This window comes from Chionomys nivalis, chromosome 7 (assembly GCF_950005125.1).
Source record: "Chionomys nivalis chromosome 7, mChiNiv1.1, whole genome shotgun sequence".
NCBI classification, from domain to species: domain Eukaryota; kingdom Metazoa; phylum Chordata; class Mammalia; order Rodentia; family Cricetidae; genus Chionomys; species Chionomys nivalis.
In genome coordinates, this window is record NC_080092.1 from 39849372 (window position 1) to 39870597 (window position 21226).

General features: G+C 47.7%; 2 protein-coding genes across 2 annotated transcripts in view; both read left to right on the forward strand.

Moving 5' to 3' along the window:
• Positions 1-982: 982 nt before the first annotated feature.
• The window catches only part of Larp1 (La ribonucleoprotein 1, translational regulator), a 49833-nt gene continuing 29589 nt past the window's right edge, over positions 983-21226 (forward strand). The window contains exon 1 of the mRNA XM_057774117.1: positions 983-1621. Within this exon, the coding sequence (XP_057630100.1) occupies positions 1267-1621 (355 nt within the window). The 5' untranslated portion in view covers positions 983-1266. The remainder of the gene's footprint in view (positions 1622-21226) is intronic.
• LOC130877160 (cytochrome c, somatic-like) lies at positions 20436-20934 on the forward strand. Its single transcript, XM_057774118.1, has 2 exons — positions 20436-20715; positions 20897-20934. The coding sequence occupies exons 1-2, from the start codon at positions 20436-20438 to the stop codon at positions 20932-20934; spliced, it is 318 nt and encodes a 105-aa protein (XP_057630101.1).

The window sequence follows — 21226 nt, forward strand, 5'->3', positions numbered from 1 at the left end:
AGGAAACCTTCACAACAACTAAAGAAGTCAATCTTGTCTTCTTCATTATCTCGTGTAGTGACTACTGAACAGCATTTGTATCTCGTGTTTACTGTGCCTTCCCCCACCTTACAGTGTAAACTCCGGGAGGACAGGTGCATGTTAGCCTGGTTTCTTGGCAGACCTTTCTAAGAACTTTGCAGGCCCCCAGAGCACGAAGTCAGTAAAGATTTATCATACCGAATGACAGCGAAACTTAAAACCGCCTGGAATAAATGGTTCCTTCATTTTACAATAAAGAAATCGAGCCTTATAGGTGGACCTGATTACTGCAGATCAGATGTCCTAAACAGCAAAGGGCTCAGGTTAGGGTACAAATCTCAGAGCTCTCCGAGTCCCCCAACTGCCAGTTCAACTCCACCTGAAACAATTCTTTAGAAAAACACAAGTTACTTGAAAGAAGTCATTTCCTGCCCATAAAACACTGAGATTCGGGGGCCTGGATAGGGTGGCCACTACTGAATCCCGTTCTCTTTCCGAGGCGTTCGCTGCCTCCTAAGGGGTAAGGACTCACTTGGACCCACTGCAGGTGTTCTGGCCAGGCAGCATTTGGGCCAAGGTCACAGGAGTGGGCCCAGGAGTGATGCACAGGAGGCAGTCATAGAACCCTTTGCAGCATTTGCCAAGTCAGGACCGACACATTAAAAGACCCCTTCCCTGGAGTCCCGCAACCCACGTCGCCAGCGTTGTCAGGCCGTCTGGCCGCGTGGCCAGGCCCCATGTGCTCCACCTGCGGTAGTTCTTGGGTGCTGGCCCTTTAAGGCTCCTCCCCCACACCCCCTCCCGAGTTGCATCAGGCACGTGCTCGCCCCCGTCTGCTTGCCGCGCCGCAGGAATGGACGCCGGGGGGCGGGGACGGGGCGGGGTCTTCCGCCGTGCGCGCGCCCGCCTGCCGCCGCGCCGTCCCCGCCCCTCGCGCGCCGCGTCCCGAGGCGCGCGCCCGCCCGCCGCCCGCCGCGGATCGCGTGGTCTGGCTCGGCTCTCCGCGCCGCTCCCCCCCAGGCCGTCCGCACCGCTGCAGCCCCCCGAGCCGCCCCGGGCCGGGGGCGGGGGGACGCAGGCCGGGGACCGAGACCAGCTAGGCCAGCTAGGCGCGCCGGAGCCCTCTGCTGCCCGGCGCGCCGCTCCGCGTTCGCCCGCGCCGCCCCGCGCCCGCGCGGCCCGGGCCCCGGCGCCCCGCCAGCGGCCTCGAGCGGGGCCCGCGGCGCGCCCGGCCGCTCCGCGCAGATGGCCACTCAGGTAGAGCCGCTGCTGCCGGCGGGTGCCGCTCTGCTGCAGGCCGACGAGCACGGCCTGGCGAGGAAGAAGCCCGTGCCTGACGCCCAGGTCGAGCCGGGCCAGAGCGACGGCGGCGGCGAGCCCGACGGCAGCGTCCGCAGGCCAAGGCCCGCCTGCGCCAGGCCCAGCCGCGACGGCGCGGAGCGCGAGAGCCCGCGGCCACCCGCAGCCGCCGAAGCCCCAGCGGGAAGCGACGGCGAGGACGGCGGCCGGCGTGACTTCGTGGAGGCGCCGCCGCCCAAGGTGAACCCGTGGACGAAGCACGCGCCGCCGCCGGCCGCGGTGAACGGACAGCCGCCTCCAGGTGGGTCTACTCGTCGCGGCATTGGCCCGCGCGGTGACGCGGGCGTTTCCCTCGGAGCGGGGCTGCCGGGGCAGCAGCGGTTGGTGGCAACGGCGCGCCTCGGGCCTAGCTGGCTGGACCGGGCCGGGCGGGGTCGCTCGGTGTGCTCCCGGTGTGCCCTGTGTTCCCTATGCGTGCTGCCACCCCGGGAGTGCGTGTTCAGTAAACATGTGTCACGGCTCTGAGCGGGGCCCGGCTTTGAACTTAGCAACTTTGCGCCTCTGGGTGCCGGGTGAGGCGTGGGGAGTGCGGGCTCCGGCGTGCGTCGGAGCCGGTGGCGGCCTGCGGCGACGCGAGGGGCGTGTGTGGTGGCGAAGGAGTGGCCGGGCCGGTGCGGGGCGGGCGGGTGACAGTTGGGCGCCATGCGCCGCGCCGGGGCTGTTCGCTGCGCTCGCCGGCCTGGGCTGCGCGCGGGGCTCCCCTCCCCCTCCGAGTCAGGACGGGAGGTGACTAGGGAATCCCAACCGAGGGCGATCGGCTTGGTCAACGACGGGCACGCGCCTCGGGTACAGACTTAGGGGTACAGAGGATTTCCTCCTGTGTGTTCTCGGGTGCCTCGTAGTGAGCGTGACCGTGGAGTTTGACCGTCCGAGTTCCAATACTTTATTTTTTTTTTAAACTCCCTTACACCGTGGGCAACGAGGAAGTCGGAGATAGCCGCTTTCAGGTTCCAGAGTTCAGGAAAGTGCAGGTCTATCCCTGGGGGAACTCAGCATAAGCCCATCTTCAGCAGCACGTTGGTTGCCCTTTCGATTTCTCTTAGGGTTGCTTCATTAGGAGGAGGGCACATGGGGTGGGGGGGTGTTGTAGTACTAGTGTTCTCTTCCTCTCCTTCCCTTCCAGAATCCTCTTATGCAAGGGGCAGTGCTGAAACCTCCATTTTCTTTCAGATCCTCGCTCTCCACCCACAGAGTGGGGGAAACAAGTTTTAAGACGCTCTTTGGTCCTGCCCCTCTTTAAACCCAGAGGTATAATCATCCTCTAGGGAGCCGCGCTCCTCAGAAGTTTAAATGAGGCTGTTCACTCAGGCCGCCGCTCTTAGCTACTGGTGAACCTGCCTTGTGGGTTTTAAATCAGCTGTGACATCAGGCAGGATTGGGTGCCTGAGCTGGCATTTTGTGTAAAGCCAAAGGCCCTTGATAGCTTGCGTCACTGGGGTTATTGATCGTGGGAAGAAGACAGCTTGACTGGCATCTCAACTTTCCCTCCGGATAAAGCCAGACACGATTTAAGTGACCAAAGGACAAATTCTATGTAGGGTAGATAAGTTCTGTTCCTTTTTATATAGTTTATTATTTTGGCTTTTTGAGACTGAGTTTTTCACGTAGTTCCGTCCTGGAACTTGCTCTGTGTGCCTTGCTGGCCTTGAACTCACTTGAGTTCCGCCCGCTTTTGCCTCACGAGTGCTGGGATTAAAGGCGTGCACCACCACCCCGGGCCTGTCCTGGTTTTGTTTGTTATTTTTTGGGGGAATCTTAAAACAAGAGAGTGACTACCAGTTTGCTTAGGATCTTTGAAATAGTCTCTTGGCAGACTACCGGAATTAATCCAGTAGCTTCTGAGTTTAAGATTGTTAAGGTCTTGATCCGTTCGTTGTAGAGTGAATTCTGTGATTGGGTTGTCTGCGGGTAAGGTTTGGTCGTCCCCTTATTTCGTCAGCCAATGGGATCTGTAGGTCCTTTTTCAGCCCTGGTTTTATTTGCGGACTGGACACTAGTGGAGTGACTGTGTGGTCTTGGGATTTTTGTGTTCTGTGATGCATATGTTCTACAGAAATGAGTGTCTCATAAGCAAGCTAAGCTTTTCAAAGCTTGCTGCAAATGCCTATTTTTAGCTTCCTTTTGGCTCAGATACTGATGTTTTAGTTCTTCAGAGACACAAGCAGTACTAGTAATAAAATGTTTTACCATTTCTTTCCTCCCATGTGGAGTTCTCAATCTGGTTTAAACTTTCAAGTCCTAGGTTTGTAGTTTTTTGGAGGGATGGGTGAGGGCATGGTCTTAATATAGCCTAAGGTGGCATAATACTTATTTAATCAAAGGTGGTCCTGACCACCTTATTCTCCTGCCTCTGCTTTCCCATTCATGAGATTGCAGGTGTATAACACCATACCTGGCTTAAGTTTGTAGTTTTTGTTGTTTTTGAGACTGGTTTCTCTGTAACTGCCCTGGCTATCCTGGGACTTTGTAGACCAAGATGGCCTTGAACTCACAGAGAAATACCTGCCTCTGCCTCCTCAGTGCTGTGATTAAGGGTGTGCAGCGGGTTTGTAATTTTAAATTTTGGGATTTGTCCTTTTGGACACCCTTCCTAACAGTATTATTTACATTCTTTTACCCTTATTCAAGCCACACACCCTCTGAGTCTGTAGAGTGCCTGTGTGGGAAGAGGTAGGTTTGGTGCTCAGACTGCACGTGTTCACAGTGCTATCTGTACCCCTTGTTAGCAGTGTGTCTGTCTCACCTTCCCCATTTGTACAACAGGTTAATTTATGATGTACCTTCCTCAAAGAGTAGTAGTGAACATTCACTGATAACTGACACCTGTGCGTGATTTAGTCTAGAGCAGTGGTTCTCAGCCTTCTAATGCTGAGTTCCTCCGTTTAATAGAGTTCCTCATGATGTGGTGACCCCCCACCCATAAAACTATTTTCGTTGTTACTTCATTACTGGAATTTTATTACTGTTATGAGTTGTAATGTAATTATCTATGCTTTCCAGTGGTCTAAAGGTACCCATGTGTAAGGGTTTGTTGATCCCCAAAGGGGTCATGACCCACAGGTTCAGAACCATTGGCTTAGTTAGTGCCTGGGGGATTATAGGACCTCAGGAACTTTTATCTGGATCTCCATATTTATTTTTACTTTTTTTTTTTTTTTTAACTTGTTTACTTGTGAAAAGAAAGCAGTTGCTGGGTGGTGGTGGTGGCCGCGGCGCAAGCCTTTAATCCCAGCACTCTGGGAGGCAAAGGCAGGCGGATCTCTGAGTTCGAGGCCAGCCTGGTCTATAAGAGCTAGTTCCAGGACAGGCTCCAAAGCCAGAGAAACCCTGTTTTGAAAAACCAAAAAGAAAGAAAGCAGTCAAAGATGCACATGTTTTGTTTTTGTGTATAGCTTAGCACCCCCACAAGAAACACAGATTGCTTTAAGGTTAACCTTTGAACTGGGCATGGTGGTTTGCACCTATCATCCCTCATCCGACAGAAGGATGGCTGACTGACCGTTCAGAGCAAGCTTCTGGCAACATTTTTGATTTTTCCGAGCTAGGGTTTCTCTGTAGCTTTAGAGGCTGTCTTGAAACTCTGTAGACCAGGCTGGCCTTGAACTCTGGTGTTCGGCTTGCCTCCTGAGTGCTGGGATCAACGGAGACACTATCTTTAAAAAAAAATAAAATAAAATAACTTTTGACTCAGTGAGTTGATACACCCTTGTAATAAAAATTCACGAACATTTTTACCCTTTCTTGTTTTTGAATACAAAGAATATGTATGAACAGCTTTTTTTTTTTTTTTTTGGTTTTTCGAGACAGGGTTTCTCTGTAGCTTTGGTGCCCGTCCTGGAACTAGCTCTGTGGACCAGGCTGGCCTCGAACTCTCAGAGATCCGCCTGCCTCTGCCTCCCGAGTGTGAAGAGCTTTTTTTTTAAAAAAAAAAAAAAAAAAAAAAAAGCTTGTGTGATGGGGTGCTGGCATGGAGGTCAGGACATCTTACAGGAGTCTTTCCTCTCCTTCCACCATATATGGGTCCTGAGGGCTAAATTCAGATTGTCATGCTAGTTTGCAAGTGCTTTTACCTGCTGAGCCATTTTGCCAGCCCACGGTATCTCTCCCTTCCTCTTTTCTCTCTGTAACAGCCCTGGCTGTCCTGGAACTCACTTTGTAAACCAGGTGGGCCTGGATTTGGAGACCTGCTGGAATTAAAGGTGTGCCCCCACTGCACCTGACTAGTAAGGAGAGTCTTAAAGGTTGGCCAGTCCCTCAAGGAAATGACTACTTTTATTGTTGTTTGTTTGTTTTTCAAGATAGTGTAGTCCTGGCTGTCCGGGAATTTACTTTGTAGACCAGGATGACCTTGAACACGAATGAGGTCCTCCTGCCTCTGCCTCCCAAGTGCTGGAAATCAAATTTTTATTCACTGCAAGCTTTAGTTAATTTGCATCTCCAAGACCCTGGGGATCACTCATCCACGCTCTCCCTTGTACAGGAAGCAGCTTGTGTGAGTTTGTTGTCTGTCTGCCTCTCACTGGTTATAACTGAGAAAGCTTGTACCTGAGCTGGGGATAGAGTCTGAGACTTAGCTGCTTCCTTTGTTTTGTATGAGGCTCTGAAAAGGAACTGATGATTGCAGAGTCAGGGTTCCAAAGCCAGCTAACTCAAGGTGGGTCCTGCTCTGTCCTTGCTGTCCCTGCTGTCCCTAGTACCTTACAGCATCATTTAAGTCTTCAGACTCTGGCTCTGGAAACTGGGTTTACACTTTCGGTTCCTAGCTGCATTTTTAACTTGCTGGGTAGGTAATCTTGGCATTGTGCACTTCTCTGAGTCACTAATAATTTACTCCTAAAGGAGCGTTTTAAGAATTGAAGGTGCCGGGCGGTGGTGGCGCACGCCTTTAATCCCAGCACTCGGGAGGCAGAGGCAGGCGGATCTCTGTGAGTTCGAGGCCAGCCTGGTCTACAAGAGCTAGTTCCAGGACAGGCTCCAAAACCACAGAGAAACCCTGTCTCAAAAAAACCAAAAAAAAAAAAAAAAAAAAAAAAAAAAAGAATTGAAGGTGGCAAATGTTTAAAAAGCTCTTAGCACATGTGCAGGGCACAGTGGAAACCCGTAAGTGTTGCATATAGTAAACACAGTTTAAAATTATATTTGTGGGGTCAGTGAAATTGCTCAGCAGATAACGGCACCTAGCACCTTCTACTAATCCTTATGGCTTGAGTTGGATCCTCGGGACTCACATAGTTGATACCTGCAAGTTGTACTCTGATCACACATTTATAAATAAAATAAGTATATACACTTGTGATAGTTTTCATCATGTACTTATCCTGCTTTCGATTGAGACCCAGTCACATAACCTATGGTCTCTTGTCTTGTTTCTTCTATGCATTTAGATTAAACCTAAATGTTTTTAAGGTTCTAGTGTTAAAACTGTTCTCCCTGCTAGAACCCTGAATCCACTCCTCACCAAAACAAAACTGAAGCAGAGTTTTTAAAGTGCATGTTTCCTCAAATCTACCAATGTGATGGGGAACTCAGGTCTTGACTCCAAGCCCTGTGAAGGCTAGAGACTCTTGGGTTCATGAACTGAGGTTGGTGGAGTGATTGGCCTTACTGTATGGTGATAGAAACCTCATAACAGTACCTATTATGAGACACCTCCCACCCCAATGCATAGAAAAAAATAGGATGACCTTGAAGTTCCCGTTCTAACACCCCATCTCCCAAGTGCTGGGATTAAAGTGTGGCCACTCAAGTTTATCCAGTGCTAAACAAGAAAGTCTGTTAAACAAATGATTTTTTTTATCAGTAAAGAGGTGGACTTTCAGAAGGAGGCTGTTAAAGATGAAAAGGTTGAAGTCCCATCATGCATTGTGGTGAATCTTGTCTAGATTTTCATTTGAACAAACTGGGCCATGAGATTTTTTTTGTTGTTTTTTTGTTTTTTTTTTTGTTTTTGTTTTTTTGTTTTTTTCGAGACAGGGTTTCTCTGTGGTTTTGGAGCCTGTCCTGGAACTAGCTCTTGTAGACCAGGCTGGTCTCGAACTCACAGAGATCCACCTGCCCCTGCCTCCCAAGGGCTGGGATTAAAGGCGTGCGCCACCACCTCCCGGCTCCATGAGATGTTTTGAAGTAGGGTATGGTGGCTCAAGTCTGTGCTCCCATCACAGGGATACTGAGGCAGTATGAGTTCTAGGTCAGCTTGGGCTGTCTGAAGCAAACAAACACAAGTCCTTTTGATAACAAATGGCAGATTTGATCATTGTAGATTATATTAGGTTATCCTGTTTGGTTGAGGTCATATGGACATTCCCTTGTTTTGAGTTTGGTTGTTTTTGCAAATGAACACCAAGAACAGTTTGCGTGAGGCTTAAGACCTTTTCACCCTGGCTTGTGTCACTTTTTCTTCTGAAGAAGGAAGGCACTTTTAGGATTCATTGCAGGGGAGGGGAGCAGCCTTCAAGCTACCTGCCCAGCAAGGACAGATGATTGGGAGATGGCTCTGGCTTTTGAGGATGGGGTAGGGACAACTCTTTACTGTGAACCTCCTGAGAGACTCTTTGCAGATTTTTATCTGGATCTGCAGTGGGTCCCAAGCCAGAGTCAGTATTTTATGCTGTTACTCAGCTTCCAGTCTTCTCTGGGAAACAAGCAGAGAGAGAAGGAGCAGTGCCTCAAACCACAAAGCCCTCTTAAATGGAGCTTGGCAGATTTGGGAGTGCCCCTGTTCACAAAATCCAAGAGGAGCTCAGAGGGGTAATTAGGTGTTGGTTGGCTCTGGAAGGGTTTCTTCAGTCAAGGCTCACAGACCTCTGTTGGCTGGCCCAGGATGATCTCAGAGAAGTGGCCAGGAGCGAGAATGACCTTAATCTCTTGGGATTGAGGTTTTGATAACAACTAATGAAGTGAAGGAAGAAGCTGAGGAAATTTAAAGTAGAACCTGGGCAGAGCCTTTTTTTCTTCTTTCTTTTCTTCTTCAAGACAAGGTTTCCCTGTACCTTTGGAATCTGTCCTGGAACTTGCTCTTGTAGACCAGGCTAGCCTTGAACTCACAAAGATCCGCTTGCCTCTCCCACCCGAGTATTGGGATTAAGGGCGTGCACCACCACCACTGGGCAGAATCTTCCATACCTTCCCTAGCTTGCCTAGCCTCTTCATTCCTTATGCACTTTGGACTCATGCAGTGCTTCCTAGATTCTGAGAATCAACATCTTACATAGGCGTAATTGGCACACAGCCAGAAGATGCATTCCACAACCAGATTTGTGGAAATTGAGGACTTGAGGATGGGGGTATTCCGTGCCTTTCTTAAATGAGGGTGAGTAGCCAGGAGTTGTTGAGTTTCGAGATGGCCAGCCTTCTGTGGCTGGTGACCTGAGATATCGCCCTGCGGGTTTTCTATGAAATAACAAGGACAGGCTTGATGTGACTGACACCTTTGTCTTTTGACTGAACTCAGGAGAGGGCCTTCTGATGAAATATGTAAAACTGGCCAGGTGGTGAGCATCTTCATCTTAGTCTAGGGTACTATGAGCACACAGAGCTATTGACCACCAGAGGCTCCTGCATCCTACAATAGCCAACCTGCATAATTTTTCTGTTTGAAGTCACCATGTAGTCTCAACAGGTGCTGCTACCCTAATTCCCATATGAAGAACAGGCTCATAAGAGATTGAGCAACTATCCTAAGTGTGCAGAGAAACTTAAGGCCATCCTGCACTCTCTTGTGTTTGTCAAAGCACATCTGATTCACTGTATGTTCTCTTATAGCTTTTGGAGTCTAGTCTGTCTTGGAACTAGCTCTGTAAACCAGGCTGGCCTTGAACTCACAGAGATCCGCCTGTCTCTGCCTCCTGAGCACTGGGATTAAAGGCATGCGCCACCACTGCCTGGCCTCAGGTCTAGATATTTCTTTCCACTCTGTTGAGTGTATGAACTGGAATCATCTCTCTCTTAGGTTGCCCCATCAGCCTCTTTAACTGTCTCCTGTTACTCCTGCTTAGAACCCTCTGATAGCTTCTCAGAACAGGAGTCCTTAGTCCATCCTAAGATTTCCTGACTTGGGTCCCCCACCCAGTATGCTCCAAGCACCATTTTCTTCCTTCCCAGCAGTGTTGGAGAGTGTTTGACATGCTTTTGGTTCTGGAATGCTCTGTCTCTGGATTGTTGTCATGATGAGGCCTTCCCAGACCACCCTGCATAGTCTAGAAACCCTGGCCCTGGTCTGTATCCCATTCCTCTGACTCTGCTTTGTCCTTTTTAGCTTTGTCTCTACTTGGTCAAGGTGTCCCCAGCGCTTTAGCTAAGGCTGCTAAGTTGTAGTGGGCAATGAACACACACTGATGAGCAAGTAAATAAACTTCAAGTGTATGAAGTGTTGAGTATACTATAGTGGATAGGAGGACATGTACCCAGAGTTCATTGTGCAAGAAAATGCCATGTGGGAAGAGTGCATGTGATGTAGCAGGGACATCCAGTGGAGTTCAGCTCAGAGTTGCTGGGGAGCAGGGTTGAACTGGCATAGAAAGGGTGAGTGGCTACTGAGAAGAGCCTTTGGTCACTTCGTTTTTGGTTGAGAGCAGGGTGGGGCTCGGGAACTGAGTTCTTGTGGTTGGAGTGTAGCCAGCTACTAGAAAGGTGGGCAGTCCTGCTTTATAGGAGTGCCAAGTTCCAATTTAAGTAGAGGACCATGGGGAACTTTAGGGGATTTTGAGTGAAAAGTGATGTGGTCAGATTTTTCCTTTTACAAGGTGATAACCTCTTACATTAAGATAAATGGTTTGGGTTTTCATATCTGATCTTTTGGGATAGAATTTCCAGGTTACAAAAAGGAGCCCCCATGTTACACTGCCCCTCAGTCACTTTGCAGCACAGCCCTGAACTTTTCCAGGTACATTTTCCTGCGTGTCTGAATTCCGCTGAATTAACACCTGTGCTCAGGAACAAGACGTTTGCATTTTCCTAGACCGGCTACTAAGTACCTTCCTGAAAAGGCTTACCTAAGGAGGTAGGCTTTGTTATGGTAGGTGTGCCCTGGCATTTGATTTTCCTCCTCCTCTTTGAAGAGAATGGAGATTATTAAAATTGGAAGGGAATGCAGAGATGGAATACTCCATTACAGGGTCCTTCACTGGTTAGGCTGCTGTGCTACAGCATGACAGTGGCACAACAACTTAGATCAGGTGTTTGGACTTTGGGTTTCAGAGGGTTCATTCTTGTACTGCTGGCTGGGTTACTTTGGCCTGAGACAGGTTGAACATAGAACAGAAAGACTATATAGAGGAGGAGACTGACTGTTCATCTCTTGGTGGACGTGGGAACAGTGAGGAAGGACTGGGCAAATAATCAGTAACCTATGTCCAACTAGGGCTACACTTTTCCTAAGACAGTTCTAAAATCTTAGGTAAAATTATTCCACCAGCTGAGGACCAACCCTTAACATGCATATTCAAACCATAGATAGCACCCTCCTACTAGAACCACTAGAAGATGGGCTTCAGTGAGTGTGTCTGGAAGTTCTCCACAGGAACCTGGCTCAGAAACTGGGTTTTTACTCTTGAGGTCTTGAATTTGGCCTTTCATTTTGCTTAACAATGAGGATGAAGCCATTCTTTTTCATGGCCCAGCATCCTCTGTCCCTTGATCCCTATGATTTGGAGCTGAGCATTAAAAGGGAGGTAATTCATGTCACATCCTCCAGCTAGTTTTTCTGACCCTGCCTTTTACTGACTTATTGTAGAGGCGGATTTAAGGACCTTGTAAGAAACCCAAATGGAGGTGGTCTCTCTCTTTCTGGGTGTGGATATGTGTGCTTACGTGTTTGTCTGCTGCCTGCCTTCCGTCCTGTGTTTGGAGGTTAGAAGACAACTTGCTGGAGTTGGTGCAGGTGCATGAGTGTCCCAGCAATCTGATTCAGTCCTCCTAAAATGTGCTGAGCCAAATTGTGGCTCTTGGAGTTTTTAGTGGAAAACAAGCCTGGATGCTTTGTGGTAAAATTGTCCATTTAGTGCTTTTGTGTCTTTTCACAGCTTTGGATTTGTTGCAGATAGCTCTCCTGTCCTGTGTGTGACAAAAAGATCTATTGACATTAGCAACGCAGCCTTGTTTTGGGATTAAGTCCTATCATCTCAGTGACTTCATGGTTAAGTTTTGGTGCAGGTGTTGCGGGAAGCATTGGTGGATTTTGGCTTGGTTAGTTGGTGACTTTGAACAGTGTCCCCAAGTGAACAGAGAAGGTGCTGAGTTCCTTGCCCAGTAGCATTTGAATAGTTTAGATGGTGATTTCTTTTTTTTTTTTTTTTTTTTTTTTTTTTTGGTTTTTCGAGACAGGGTTTCTCTGTGGCTTTGGAGCCTGTCCTGGAACTAGCTCTGTAGACCAGGCTGGTCTCGAACTCACAGAGATCCGCCTGCCTCTGCCTCCCGAGTGCTGGGATTAAAGGCGTGCGCCACCATCGCCCGGCTTAGATGGTGATTTCTTGAGCAACCTGTAGCAATAAACTGGCAAAGTTCTAGTTTGTTGATTTAGAAAATTTTTAGACCGTTAGCTGCCACTCCCTCCCTTACAGTTAAATAGTAAGCAAGATAAATTCACCATAGTGGGGCTTTTATTTGGAAAGAAAGAAGTCACAGGTAGGCTAGGTGTGGTGATACGCATCTTTAATTCTGGTTCTAGAGATGGAGGTAGAAATATTGCCCTGAGTTTAAGGCCGGCCTGAGATACTGCAGCAAGAACCAGGCTACCTGCGGCTGCAAGCCACACCAAAAACAAAAGGCTGGGCACAATCATTGCCTCCCAGCCCATGGAAGGCCAAGGCGGATGGATGGATGGGTCTCTGAGTTTGAGGTCAGCATGGTCTGGTCTACATAGGGAGCTTCAGGCCAGCCAGAAACACATAGTGAGATTCTGTTTCAAAATATAAAAACAAGTCACAAAGTGTCTATTTGCATCTACATCCTTGTGTCTGGCCTCCTGGCAGGTTTCAAGTGATTTGCTTTAAGAACAATTTAAAGAAATAATCCATATTTTAAAATTGGGGCAATTACGCTGGGTGTGGTGGCGTACACACCTTTAATCCCAACACCCAAGAGGCAGAGGCAGGCAGATTTTTGTGAGTTTCAGGCTGGCTTGGTTTACATATAGTGAAGTGAGTTCCAAGACAGCCAAGGCTATGTGAAGAGACCCACCTCCAAATGAGGGTGTGTATGGGGGGGAGAGAGTGTCTAAAAGTTTAGGGATTTCCAACTTTGCTTTAAAGAGAAAAGGCTTCATAAAACTTTGCTGAATTACTTGAGAATACTGGGTGAGGGACATGGTCTGGAGTTAAAGTGTGTTGCCACTGACAGTTGATGACCAAAGCACAGCCCCTCGGGACTACTGGCTAGTAGCTGTTTACATGTGGGGCCTTGAGTTTTCGTCTTTCATCAGACTTTCTTCTAGCATAAAGCCTGTGGGACTGTGTTCTGATCAAGGTATAAGCTGAAGACTGGCCTTGTAGAATAGTTGAGGAGTTATTGGATGAAACTGGAAGACTCTTCAGAGGGAACTACTTAATCTCCTGAGGGAGAGGGAGGGAGTGTGGTGAGGACGAGATGCCAAGAGCACTGCTGCCTGAGGCCCTGGAGCAAAGCTATGGATGAGCTTGCCAAGGAAACTGTTGTGTTAGCCCCAGCTAGCCTTTCCTTCTTTGTCCCTTCCTGTGGACTGGGTATAAATAACATCATTGGTTTCATATTCTCTCTCTCTCTCTCTCTCTCTCTCTCTCTCTCTCTCTCTCTCTCTCTCGGTTTTCGAGACAGGGTTTCTCTGTGGTTTTGGAGCCTGTCCTGGAACTAGCTCTTGTAGACCAGGCTGGTCTCGAACTCACAGAGAACCGCCTGCCTCTGCCTCTGAGCGCTGGGATTAAAGGCATGCGCCGCCACCACCCAGCTGGTTTCATTCTCTTAAAGCCCCTTCTACCCCAGTCATCTCATAGGTGTGAGAATGACTAAGCAGGACTTAACTACCACAATGGAAAGGGGAAAGAAAAATGCCAGGCAGAAGTCTGTGCAGTGTCCTTTTGTTTGGGGAAGGGAGCCAAGGTTCCTTGGAGCATTTCTCTCTGGTCAGAGGCTTCTCCCAGGCAATGCTGTCCTGTGCTCTATGTAGGGGGCGGGAAGGGAACAGGCAGGGACATTGGAAGATCAGCTGTGCATCTCACTGAGATACTTGGGCAACCAACCTTACTGAACTTCCCCACTTCCTTTCCAGCTTCCTGTGAATGGGAGTTGTTAACCACAAGGTCTATCAAGGCTCTTTCCTATTCGGATTAATTTTCACTGTATCAGTTGAGTCAGAAGTTAAGATCCTGATTGTCGAGATTTCATTCAGAGAATCTCCTACTCAGATTGGACCAGATTTCTTCCCTAGAGCTAGGCTAAGACAGTAGGACTCTAGGTATATGGTCTAGGTCAAGACTTCTGGCTCATGCTGGGTAGGGTGGGCTCCCATAGATGCTGAGTACTTTAGCAAGCAGATAGACACTTCTTGGAAGGAATGTGAGGATTCTTACATCCTGTGTGTGGTTAGATTGGTTCATTACTGAGATATCCTCTTCTGGTCTGAACATGTAGAACGTAGGACTGGGGTCCAAGTGTCGGCTCAGAACAGAGGTGGACTAGAACAGTGCTCAGGTTTATCCAAACAGATACCATGTCTTGAACCTGACCTTTATGTGACAGGAACTTCTTGGCTCTCACCAAGTTGAAAAGTCACATAGTCAGCCATTGGTTTGTACAGTCTACTGAGAGATAGGCCATGGGCCTTCTCCTGGGCACTAGAGAGAGCAGCCTGGCCTTATTGTTTACATTCCCATAGGGAAGCAGTGAACTAACTACCAATTATCTGTCCCTGCCTAACAAATCACCTCCCAAAATAGCAGCTTAAAGAAACCGCCATCTTGAGGGTGTGTGTGCAGTCCTGTTATCCCAGCTACTTTGGAGGCAGTTTCCTAGAGAAGTACTGGGCAGTGACTAGGGGCAGACATTGTTAAGGTGTTGGCATGATCAGAGTGATTATTCTAGCCAGAGAAACTGTACCCAGTTAGTTTCCTCCAAGGACAGAGATGGCTTGTGTAGCAGAGGAGGGCTCAGATGTTTAGGGGACTCTGCATTCTGTTGTGGACGCTAGAGAGCAGTGACGCTGGCAGTGGCATGCTTTAAGATTCCTCAGGTTAATAAACTGCATGGTAGTGGCACACAGGTTTAATCCCAGCGCTGTGAGGGAGAGGCAGGTAGATGTTGTTGAGTTCAAGATGAGGCCAGCCAGGGCTACACAGAGGAACTCTGTCTTGAAAAGCAGCAACAAAATGCTTAAAGATTCCTCGGGTTTGTGGAAAATGGGGTGGGGAGCAAGATGGAAGCAGAAAGGCCTACAGCAAACTCGTGCAAGTCAGCAGTAGACATGAAGAAAATAACAGCATAGCTACTTGCTGGAGATTTCTTGTTCCCTCAGACACATTTTGATACCTAGTCGCATATATGATCCAGAAAATGATTGAACCAAAATTCCAAGATGGTAAGGGTTAAAGGTTGTTTTTAGTTGTGTTGTTTCTTAGGGATTTTAAGCAGTCCAGAAGGTTGTTTTGTTTGATCTAAAACAGGACTTGAAATCATGGTATTCAAGTAAGATTTCAATACAAAATTTTCCTTTGCCTTCTGTCAGAGCAGAATGTAGGCAAGGTCTTTGTTTATACCTGCAGATCTGCTTTCCTAGGAAATGTGTGGGCTGGAGAGAGGGCTCAACTTAGTTAATAGCACTTGCCGTTCTTTCAGAGTACTTAAGTTCTGTTCCCAGAACTCATGTGGGGTGGCTCTAATGTCCTCCTGGTCTCTGCGGGTACTGCACTTACAAGTGCATATACACACACACCGCCATACATATAATTTAAAAGAAAATCTTTTGTTTTTTTTGAGACAGGGTTTTTCTGCATGGCCCTATCTGTGTCCTGGAATTCCACTCTGTAGACTTGGCTGGCCTTGGAACTCACAGAGACCTACCTCTGCCTCCCTAGTTCTGGAATAAAAGGCGTGTGCCACCATTGGAGATCTCGTGGCTACAATCTTTGGCTTCATCTGCTCTAGTATCTGATCAAGTTGGGGGCCCAGTGAAGCTCTGTGCCCTTAAAACACTCTAGGCAGCTGGAAAGTATAGAGTCTGCCCTCTTGCTTTCCAGAGATATTGCAAGAGAAACCTTTATCAGAGGAATGTTTTCATTCCAGCACTGGGGAAGCTGAGAAGGAAAGGAGTCTAAGGCCAGCCTTGACTGCACAACAGGTTTGGAGGCCAGTCTGGCCTACATTAGATGGCATGCTGGACCTTACTGTGGGTTTTGACCAGCTGCATAAGACTTTTCATCAGTAGGTCTAGAGCAGGCTGAGAAAGCATGGAGAAACCAGTTCTGACTTAGGTCTTTTTTTCTCACAGTGGGTGTTGTATACAGCAGCACTTAGCCAAACTGCTGTGCCTCTATTAGGTCTTAGCTCATTAGATCTGTCGCATGGGTGGCAAGGTTGCCTTATAGATTCTGGTTAAAGTGCTGGGATATGCTTACTTCTTACATGCTTATCAGAGTTCTGAATCTCCATCCCATTCATTTTTACCACAGTCATGTGGGGCCCAGTTCTGGGCATGATCCTTTTTTGTAAGAAAACGGACTGGCAAGATGATTCAGTGGTTATGAGCCCTGGCTGCTCTTCAAGAGGACCTGGGTTCATTTGCCAGAGCTCATGTGGCAGCTCACAACTGTTTGTATGTAACTCCAGTCCAGAGGACCTGATATCTTCATAACAGACATACATGCAAGGAAAACATCAGTGCACATAAAAAATAAGAATGAATCTTTAAAAGAAAAAAGAAAACAGAGCTCCAATAGGTTCAGAAATTAACTTAAGGTTGTGCAGTAGTAGTTAGTAGCTGAGATTTGACTGTTAAACATTTACTCAAGTTACTACCTTACCTATTGCCTAGTCTGCATTCTCCCTAAGAGAAGAAAGAGAATGTGTGTTATATGTACGTACACGCATATGCACAGAACTACAAAACTTAAGCTGTTTCTGGAAGGAGGGAGTCCCATTGCCCCTTTGGCAGGCTGGATGCTGGGCTCTCTGGGCATAAGACTAGTGAGTGGGTTTGAGCCAAGTCTTGGGGACTTTGGATCCTGCCAGGGAGCCTTGGCCCTTCTTCCCCTCAAGAAATGTTCTTTTAGTTATGTTAGGGCCATACAGATCTGTTGGAAAGAGAGCTGATGACCTTGGGGATTTTTCAGGTGTGTCCTGAAGAGTAGGAAGGGTGGACTGGCTCTCCACAGGGTTTATGAAGTCCTCTGGGCCACCAACTATTATGTGCTGGGTCTTTTAGCCTTTTGAAGTGGAAAATTTGTTTAAATTACTCAGGCAATAACAATTCATCATCAAAAATGTCCAAAAGGAAAAACCTTGGCATTGTGTCCCACCAACCACCATGAGTACTAGTAAGCACTAATAGGATTACATCTTTCTCTAAATCAGTACTGCCTGCTAGAAATACAATACAGTGGACTGGGAATGTTACTCAGTGTGTAAGAGTGCTTGCTTAGCATGGATGAGGAAAGTTCTCTATCTCCTAGCAGGCTTGGGAGAAGGAAGGCAGGAACTTTCAGTTAGTGCCAGACAGCTATAGAGGGAGGCACACACAACTGCTGCTTGTGGTCCTCACTCTCTTCCTGTCCCTTTTGGGACATGAGTCATGCTCAGAATTCACGTGTGCACTTGTTCCTGCCCTGGCTGAGAGAACCCTGGCAGTATAGGCACACTTACCTTTGCTACAAGAACCAGTGTTCTTCCCCCTATACCTGCTGCCTTCTCAGAGTTCCCATAGCCTGCCATTTGGTTTTGGAAGTAGCCGTAGAAGAAATCAGTGGAGGGTAGGCAAAGACCCCCTTTTGGTCTTGTCCAGAAGTGTCTCCAAACTACCAGGACACCATTGGTAGATGCTGACCAACAGGGCTAGAGTGGGAGGGACTATAAGAGACTCCTTCACAGGCAGCCCTGCGCACTTCCGCCCAGCTTCCATGTGAAAGGCATCCTTGTGTCAAGGTACACAGAAGCTAGTTTCCTTGTTGCTTTGTCCTCTCATTCCAAAGTGAAATGTTTTTTGGGCTGCCTCCAACGATACTTTTGCCTGCTGCCAGACAGCTACCCCTTTGAAGGAGGCAGCTAGTTTGCCCTTGTAGTGACTGATACATGTGCATGGATAGCATGAGTGCAGTGAGCAGTGTTCTTGCTGTTGGAGTTTTGCAGGGACAGCCTGTGAATTCTGTGCCCTGGGTGCCTTTGGATTGCATTGCTAAGTCAGGTTGTCTCTGCTCTGTTCCGTTCTACTACCCTGTCCATTTACAATGGACTGTGTGTCACTGTGTACTCTTCAGTCTGTCTGCTGCTGCCCCCACATGGATGCTGTGATGAAGGGCCTTTCTGGGGCAACTTTGGATCAGCCCTCAGGTGGAAAGGGTCAAGATTGCTGGTGACTGAGAGTCTGCCAGCTAGGGAAGGCAGCCTTCTCCACACTTGACTCAAGCCCATTCTTGATTATCACCATCATGCTTGCTGCCATGAGCCAAGCCTGCAAGTTGGGAGGGATCTACAGGGATCAAGAGGTGGCTTGCCTTGCATTCCTTGGAGTTCTGTTGTCCTGAGACAAGATGTTGCTCAAGGTGGCAGTGGCCTACCAGCTACAATGTCCTGCTGGTAGCGGAACAGGTATGAGCTAGGACAAACCAGTACCAAGTAGCTATCAGTCCACCATCAAGGTCTCCTTCAGAGAACTTGGATTGTGTTTTTGCATTTGTTCTTCCTGACTTTCTTTCATCTCTTGGGAAGAGCCCAGGCTTAGAGATTGTTTTAGGACAGAGTAGTCCCTGGATAGGGACAGTACTGATCCCATTGTCAGCCTTGTCATCTTATACCAGATCCTGTTTGTTGTGGTCTGGCCTTCACGGTTCCACAGCACATCATATGCACCCATAATTGAGAGAAGAGCATAGTTCATCCATTGCTGACTGGAATTGTAAGCACTCAGATTGGTTACTGTTGCCCTTCTGCCTATAATATAACAGGCATAGACCTCAGACTTTTCCTGAGCCTCTTGCTGCCTGAGATTCTGTATATCTCATGTACAGCACCAGCATATGAGACAATCACAAGTAGGCTAAAGAATAAAGTCTCATATGCTGAGTACTAGGAGTGGGGATTGGCTGTTTATTGCTTTCCAGTGGCAGGATCCCAGGCCTGGGATCTGAAAATCAGTTTGCTGGAAACTGAACCCAGAACCTTAGGAGAATTGAGTGAGGGATTTGTCACTGAGCCACATCCATGATCCAGTTCACTATTAAGACCAGTCATGAAAGTCATGTCTCAGTTCTAGTGGGAAGGCAGCAGCTTATTCTAGTGAGATAGATGGAGTGGTGGTGGGTTAGGAAGTACTTAGCTCTGGTCATCAAAGGCCAGGAAAGGTAACTTGTTACCCATTTAGTTTTCCCCTTGGCCTAAATGCATATCCTGACTTTTCACCTTGCTTCCCCTTTCTGACATCCTTTTTGACATTTTGATCTGTGGGCTTTTTAGCTTCTTGCACCATCTGCCTCAATTCTGCTTCTGGAAGCAAAATTTTCTGGGGCTTTGGATTTTGCTTTTGAACTCAAGATATTGCTGTTTGGTAGGCCATGGGGCATTGCCTTTATTTATGATAACAAGAGCTTCGACTCCCCCTCCACACATACATAGGTGAACCCTTTATTCCTAGGGCTTGAAGTGCAGACTGGTTGGTAAACTCTTTGTCCTTGGCTCTGTTTTCATCATTAAAACTTCCTGACCCCTCCCTAATCAAGTATGAACCCCTAGCAGGGCTGGAGGCCAGGCCCTTTTCTTTATGGCAGGGAAGATTCCAGCATTGCAGACCTCCCTGGTTTTGGGGACGAGAACCTATTTCTACCCCTCTTTGACCCTTTGACCACAGAAGTGCCATGGTTGCATTTCCACAGCTGTGAGGTGAGGGTTTTCACTGTTTGCCCATCCTAAATTCAGATTTAACTGGATGTCTTGAGTTTCAGTGTACTGTCTGCCGGACACACTTTCTCTGTTTCTTTCCTTTTGGGTCCTGAAAGATTTGGAAATTGTCCAAAGAAATGAAAAGGGGTTGTTGTACTTCCCTGAGCTCATTTCACATTAACAATGCTGTGAGTGAATGTCATGCCTGACATGTTGTGTGCTACTTTCAGTCATTAATGATATGTTCCCCAGTTAAGCTTATCATGTTATGGGGTACATGAGATCTATTGGTTAGTTTTGACCCATCTGGCCAGGCCTTGGGTGTTATGTTGGCAGTTAGCATGTTCAAAGATGGGTTCCATAGTTCATGCCTTTAACCCAGTGACTGGTTAGGTAAGGTACATTGTTGGTGGGATTGGTTTGGTGTGGAAGTCAGAGCCCCTCTACTTTTTTACTTTTTGAGACATAGGGTTTTACTGTGTAGCTGAAGTTAGCCCCAAACTTGCTGTGGTAGCTCAAGTTCTCCTCTGACTTGTGATTTTGCTTACCTGCTTGGATTATAGATGACCTGGCCACTCCAGGAGCTCCCTCTACATCTGCAGAAAGTGTAGTATGCAGAAACTCGAAGGCATCTTTGAACAGGGTCTAGAGACTGTTGATAGATCAACATGTTAGTTGATCTGTCTGTCCTTTCCCCCAACAACCCCCCCCCCCGTCATGTTGTCCTAAGCTTCTCTCCTTTCCTATTGGGGCAAGCACAAAGCCCTGATTAGCTTATAGGAGCCAGGACTGCTGGCATAGAGCTGCCCCCAGTTTGATCTGTTCCTGTTCTGTAATGACTTCAAGCTCATCATTGAGGTGTCTTTAGGACCCATCTTAGTAGTCCATTGCTCCATGTTGAAGAGGAAATGTCATGGTATTTAAGAATCCCTCCTTTAGAGAGCGGGACATCCGTCCTTGGGTCGCAGTGTTTATGGTGTTGATCACCTGGGAGCGAATTAAAAATGGGTGATGTTGAGAAAGGCAAGAAGATTTTTGTTCAAAAGTGTGCCCAGTGGCACACTGTGGAAAAGGGAGACAAGCATAAGACTGGGCCAAATCTTTGCGGTCTCTTTGGGAGGAAGACAGGTCAGGCGGCTGGATTCTCATACACAGATGCCAACAAGAACAAAGGCATCACCTGGGGAGAGGATACCCTGATGGAGTGTTTGGAGAATCCCAAAAAGTACGTCCCTGGAACAAAAATGATCTTCGCTGGAATTAAGAAGAAGGGAGAGCTGGGCGGTGATGGCACACACCTTTTATCCCAGCACTTGAAAGGCAGAGGCAAGCTGATCTCTGCGAGTTCGAGGCCAGCCTGGTCTACAAGAGCTAGTTCTAGGACAGGCTACAAAGCTACAGAGAAACCCTGTCTCAAACAAACAAACAAAACAAACAAAAAAAACAAAGAAGGGAGAAAGGGCAGACCTAATAGCTTATCTTAAAAGGGCTACTGATGAGTAATTCCATTGCCTTATTTATTACAAAACAAATGTCTCATGGCTTTTAATGTGTACCATAATTTAATTCATACCCCACAATTCAGATCATGAATGGCTAACAGTGTTTTGTTGGACAGTCTTGATTAAGGAAAACTGACTTGTAGACTTTTTTTAAAAGTAACGATTCCAGTTGCATAAACACCGTCACTGCTCTCCCTTTCTCAAGATAAGATTGGACTTAATTATTAAAGTTCTACTTTCCACAAAGATGGGGGTGTCACCTCAACCCTATTGAATGGTTTTATAATTTTATT